We start from the raw sequence: 6,000 nt of genomic DNA on the forward strand, positions 1-6,000 counted from the left end.
ATCTGGGGAACTGTTTTTCTGAAGGTCTTACAAGGTGGCTATGAAAGACTGAGGGATGTGACATATTCACGTTGGTTTTAAGTTACGCGTCAAGCTTGTTTCAACATTATTTAAAATTATTTTTACCTAACATCAACGTGTTCATGAAAGAACTAACAAGAATCAAAGTGTCAGTTACCCTCTACAGGCTTGAGGGTTAGGAACCGGGGTGGGGATGGTGGCAAATCCCTTTGGGATGACCAAAACCTGGGTTTAGCCAGAGCCCAGCACTTTGCTGCTGCAATTCATTCCTGTCACCCTCTGTGTGTCACGAAAAGGGAAGCATAAAGGTGGGTATTGGAATTGCACCTTCCTCCAAACGTTCCTGCAACAGACGAAACATTTTGAGGTGGCAGCCCACGAGTTCATCAGCTCCTGCCCAGGGGCATAAAATGTCTTTTTAAATTCCAGTAGCACAAAGATGCTCTCGCACACCTGTAAATCTAACTGTGAAGTATCTTTCCTCCTGTTTGGTGCTGTATTTTCTTCTTGACTGTTACTGTCTAATGCTGACCAACCCCGAACTGTTCATTTTAAAAAAAACCCAAACCCACAAACCAGCATTTGCTGCTGTCAGAGTGACTCTGGTTTGCAGAAGACAGTAAATTCCACGTTTTTCATTTGTGAGGCTAAGTAAAGCCATTAAAGCTTTAACTCTCAGCTATTCCCAGCAAGGCATCACTTCAGAGGATGCTGGAATTAAGCTAATAAATAACTAAGGGGGGGCGGGAAAAACACACCAGAAAGCTAAAGGCAAGGACTTTGAGCAGGGCCTGCTTTGCATCCTGGCTTCTGTGAATTCTTGCTGCAGCTGCTCTTGCAGCTGCATTATTTTCAACATCAATCTGAGTGATGCTATGTAATAGCCTCGTTAACAGAGGGACTAAAGAGCTAACAGAATCCTAAAATCTTCCGACTTTCTGTAAAATTTACATTCCGAAATACCATATTTAAGCTATTTTTCAATGTTTGAATTTAAATGGGCACAATTAGAGTTGATTTTTATTTTGTTTTTCAACTGGTAGTTATTACATTGAGCAAGTATTCCTCGCGGTCACGGTCCTGCAAACACACACATGCAGCATCTTAATTTTATAGGAGTGAGTAGTCTCGCAGAGTCGCATAACGTTAGACATGCAAAGAAGCAGCTACAGAGCTGGGGCTTCCTTTTATAATGAAGAAACGTGGAATGCAGCACAACATTTTACATTGAATTGCCTGCATATTCTTTCAAAACAGCAATGCTACGTGGAGTTTTCTCATTGTTGGCCTTACTCGCCATCTCAATCAGCTGGTAAGAGCCCTGATGACTTTGTCAGAGCAAAGATAAACCAATGCAAAACACTTTAAAGGACTCCCTTTTACATGTGTCCGGAGATTGCCCAGAAAAGTTTGTCCATGGTCACATTTGGATACTATTACCACGGTATTTCATCTATATTTCCTAAATAGTTTTTCGAGCTTACGTATGGATAGCCTGGTGATACCACTAATTCGCATAGATATACCTAATGACCATTTAAGGATTAGGCACTATAAAGGGAATGTATATAGTAAAATACTTACTGTATTGATTCTAACGTAATGCGTTGGGTATTATAATTCCTGAAAACAGGGTAAGTGCAGAATGAGCAGTATGACCACCCTGAAATACAGCACACCTCCTCTTATTCAGCAGGCTGCTTACAACTCGGCTTCAAGAAAGTATGCAATTAGATGACAATCTCAATGTTTTTTTTAAAATAATTTCTCTAGCTCTCCTGGCTGGAGGAAAAAGCTTGGAAATATAACTCAAGTATCATGTAAAGGCTCAGGAAATAAAAGGAAAGAAATCAAAGAATGTATTTGTTAAAAAAAACCCCACACCATTTTTATCTAGATAGATGTTCCTGCTTGCCTGCCTGAGGATATTTAGTGTTTAAGGTTAACAATACTGAATGGCAGAGGGATGTTTTTATTGGTTACGTACTGTACTAAGAGCAACTTTTGGTTTTTTTTTTACATTCTAATTATACTTTACATACATCCTTCTGGTAAGTGTGGGCAATCATGTGATTTCTGTGCCTTATGGAGCTGGTAAGACTTCACTTCTTTTCAGTGCCGCATGGATCAACTTGCTAATATTTGTGAAACACAAAGGAATTAGAATGATGAACGTCCTATAAATAAATAAATGTATCTCCATTATTAGCCAGGAAAGCTCTGTTTCGTTTCAAGAAGTGATTAGTGAAAACGCTTTACCATGTATTTTATCAGCAAACAAGATGACATTAAGTGGCAATATGTTAAAATTAGTTGCCTTCCATTCTTTCAACTTTACTGGAAAAAAGTAACATTTTCTTTTCAGATTGTATTTCCCCAAGTATAAAACAGATGCATTTGGATAAATAGATTTGGAACGTATTATTAAATTAAATGAAGAAAAGGGAACATAATGAAATAAAATCCAAGTATCTGAAAAAAAAGAATTCTTTTCACAGGCCTGGAGTGGAAATCTAATGTTCCTTCTCTACTTTATCCTAGTATGAGGATGACAGGTATTCTATCATCTTCCAAAGTACCATCTGAGATGCCACTTCCGATCTGAACAAGAACAGGTTTCCATTCATGGAGAACCAATTCAAAATCCAGTTAAATGGATTAAATCTATTTCTACATTGAGCACATTGTTTGTGCTTCGTACATTTATTACTATTATTGCAATAAAATTAAATGGTGCCATCTGAGATCAGGTTCCTATTATACTTCTACATATTCATTGTAAAAGATGTTTTTCAACAGAACAAGTGGAGGAAAGAAGTATTCTTTGGGGCAAAATGGGGTACAGAAATGAGGCACAGAGAAATGAATCCCACTCAGAGGCGTATAGGAGACCCATGACGGATCACCTTCTCTCTTTTAGGGTTCCGGCGGTTGCCTTCCCGAAGTCCCATTTAAAAATGGTACTGAGCCAGCTCAGCACCCTTGTACTCGCCTCAGGGGCTGTGGAGGAACATCCCCGTTGGGGAAATGAAGCCCTGGCTCAGCCCAAGCCCTGGAGCTTGCTGGAGCACACGAGTACGAGCACACCAGGGGACTGCATGGCTGCCCCTAATGCAGTCGGTCCCAAGTGCTTTAACAGCATGTCCCAGCTTAGTCATTCCAGCTTAGCTCGTCCTCACCTCCTTGCCAATGCTTTTTGCCCAAGGTTTTGAAAACCGAAGAAAGGGAACCTGCTGGAAGGTGTCGTACTTGTATATAATGGGAAATCTATATCCCCACAGCCTGACTTCTGCCACTTGCACCTCTGGCCATTGAGTTTCTTCCCACCTTGGACCACTGGAGGAGGTATATTCATTCTCATCAGGACCTGAGCTCCACTGATGTACATGATAAAAAAAAAAATGTTCTAAAATAGGTTTAGAAAAGGGTTTTAAGTAAGGTCCTTATTAATTTGTCAAGAGACTAAATTGCTGAACACATTTAAATCAGAGCAAGTTGTTAACCTTACTTTCTAAAGAAATTCTGCAAATGCATTTAAAAAATGCAGTAAAATATGAAGTCTCTGCTTCTAACCCAAATAAAAAACCCCTGTAACTGCAGGCCACGAAACAGAGCTGCTGGAGGAAGGCACATCAGAGTTATCGTCACAACTTGGAACGCTGCAAAGGTTCAACAAGCATTTGAGAACAGAGTAGAAAATGGCATAAACCTCAGAGACATCAGTCCCGTCCCAGTGCCAAGCTATCCTTAGGTGCCAAGGACTAAAGAATCCCGTGAACAGAGGGAGACAAGCAAATAAGAAACACAAAACAAAATCAGCACAATTAAGCAAGTAACTAAGATACAAAATCTCAAAGCAGAACAAATGTGCCATATTGCTAAAAAATGTTGTTTTGCAGATACATGAATAAATGTACTTTCAAGCCAGGCTTTTTTTTTTTTTTTTTTCCAGTAGCTTCAGCCCTATTGCTTCCTCTGCACATTGGCTTCCCCAGGTGCAGCTTAGAAACGGCCTCTAAATTTCCCTACTTTAGCTACGCAGTTGAGGTGAAACCAAGAGGAGAGAATCATTGCATCCTGTCCATGCTTTCTGATCTGCTGGCTCAAAAGTGCAGAGCAGAACAAAACAAATGTAGGGAAAAGCGCAGCAGGGCTAAAGCAGCAAAAGGGGGAAAGAAATAAAACAGAAAAGCCCGGGAATTCAGTAAGAGGGGAGAAGCAAGGAAGATCTCAGGAGGGAATAGAGAAATAAGGGAAGACAATAGGAGTGTGAAACATGGTTGGGTGATGAGCAGAACTAATGAAACTGAGTTTCCTGGGTCTTTGTGGCTGGGCTCTCTGGTGTCTAACAGCATGCAAGCACTGAGCAAAGATTTCCCCGTGGTTGGAGTATTCACAGTGTCTCTCCCTCGTGTGAATCTTCCTAGTGTCTGTTTAGGGGGTTGTTCATGAGGCAGTAATTTGGAGATAGGATCCAGGGACATCCACGTAAACAATAATTAAACTGTTTGTCTCAAAAAAAAAAAAAAAATTAATGCTGTAGTTAGAATGAAATGGGACTTGAGGAAAGATGCAAAATGGAAACAAAAGTGAAATAAAAAAGGAGAAGACCCTTCTCCACCTAAATCTTCAAGGATGTTTTGTTTTTTAAACTTAAATGACTAATGGGAGAGGAAAAAAACCTCTGGATGGAGAGCGACTGGAGAGCGGTTGAGACAAGTGCCTAAAAAGCTCCATATTTCCACATGAGCTCCCCGAATGGAGATGGCTGAGATGTAAAGAGGTTGATTTTAGGTGACAGAAAGAAACAAGGCATTTCGGGTAGGTGGGAGGTGATTGTAAGAAACCCATTGTGGTCTCTGGAAAGTGCTGAGGCTAGACTGTAAATTTGGGTGAGGTGAAAAGCATGAAAAGCTCCTCCCTCATCAGTCCCCACCCCATTAAACACGAAGGTAATAGAGGAGGAGATGTGGGTTTCCTCTGTGATGGCCAGGAGCCCTCCGTTCCCTCACAGGACTATCCCCACTGCAAGCACCAAAGCTACAGCCAGCTCAGGAAAAGCAAGACATTAATACCCTGTTATTCCTCAAAGGGAAACCTTCCAGATGTGATAACCCAGGCTCCACCTAGACCCCTTCTGAGCATAACATAGAGACTGGCAGCTTTCTCACTTACCGGCTAGGCCTCCGTCTGCTGTTGGCAGCTGCGGTGCCAGGCGGAATGTTTCGAGGTTTGAAAGGCAACATTCCAGGTGTCCTTGGAGACCCCACCACCTGGTGTCCCACACCTCCCCACGTCCTAACTGCCTGCTGTCCCCGGCAAACCCTGCATCTTCACCACTCCGTGTCCCCCCATATCCCTGGTGTTCCCCACACCCTTACCACCCAATGTCTGTGTCTCCCTCACCTTGTGCCCCCTGCACCATCACCTGGTGCTCCCTACATCCCTGGCACTACACATATTGCCACCACCCACTGCCCCCCATGCCCCCATGTGCCCACCAACTGTCATCCCCAGCCACCACGCTGCCTGCCACCATTCCTCCACCTGCATCGTGAGACGCCAGGCTTGGCCATGACTCAGTGGCTAAAAACAAAGGTGGCAAATCTGTGTTGTAAATGAGTCCTCCCAGGCTAAGTAGGAAGTCCATCCCACCCAACTTGCATTTAGTTATGATGAGTGATGGCTCCATTCGGGGCAATAAATTTGAAGTTCATTATAAACTTGGTTGAGGTTACTACTCAGCTTCCTACTTGGCAACCAGGATCTGATCAATTTTTTAAAACATTTTAACAATGTGCATCTTAATATAACAGAAATTTAAAACAAAAAAAGAAGAATTACAGAAGGTGAAGTAATCAGCAGGCTTATTATAGACACTGTCAGGCTGCTCAAGTCCCCTGATTTAAGTTAAAAAAAGAAAAAAAAAGTATTAGTGCAGATGGATTGCTCATAAGATGTATTCAAAGTTGCTAGTCC

General features: G+C 42.0%; 1 protein-coding gene across 1 annotated transcript in view; it reads right to left on the reverse strand.

The window, feature by feature from the left end:
- SPATA16 (spermatogenesis associated 16) overlaps positions 1-5,713 on the reverse strand; it is a 104,961-nt gene extending 99,248 nt beyond the window's left edge. Inside the window, 4 exon segments of the mRNA XM_063339872.1 lie at positions 5,197-5,276; positions 5,279-5,342; positions 5,344-5,437; positions 5,523-5,713. Of these exon segments, the coding sequence (XP_063195942.1) occupies positions 5,197-5,276; positions 5,279-5,342; positions 5,344-5,437; positions 5,523-5,713 (429 nt within the window).
- Positions 5,714-6,000: the final 287 nt, after the last annotated feature.

Source organism: Chroicocephalus ridibundus, chromosome 6 (genome assembly GCF_963924245.1).
Source record: "Chroicocephalus ridibundus chromosome 6, bChrRid1.1, whole genome shotgun sequence".
Classification (NCBI taxonomy): Eukaryota; Metazoa; Chordata; class Aves; order Charadriiformes; family Laridae; genus Chroicocephalus; species Chroicocephalus ridibundus.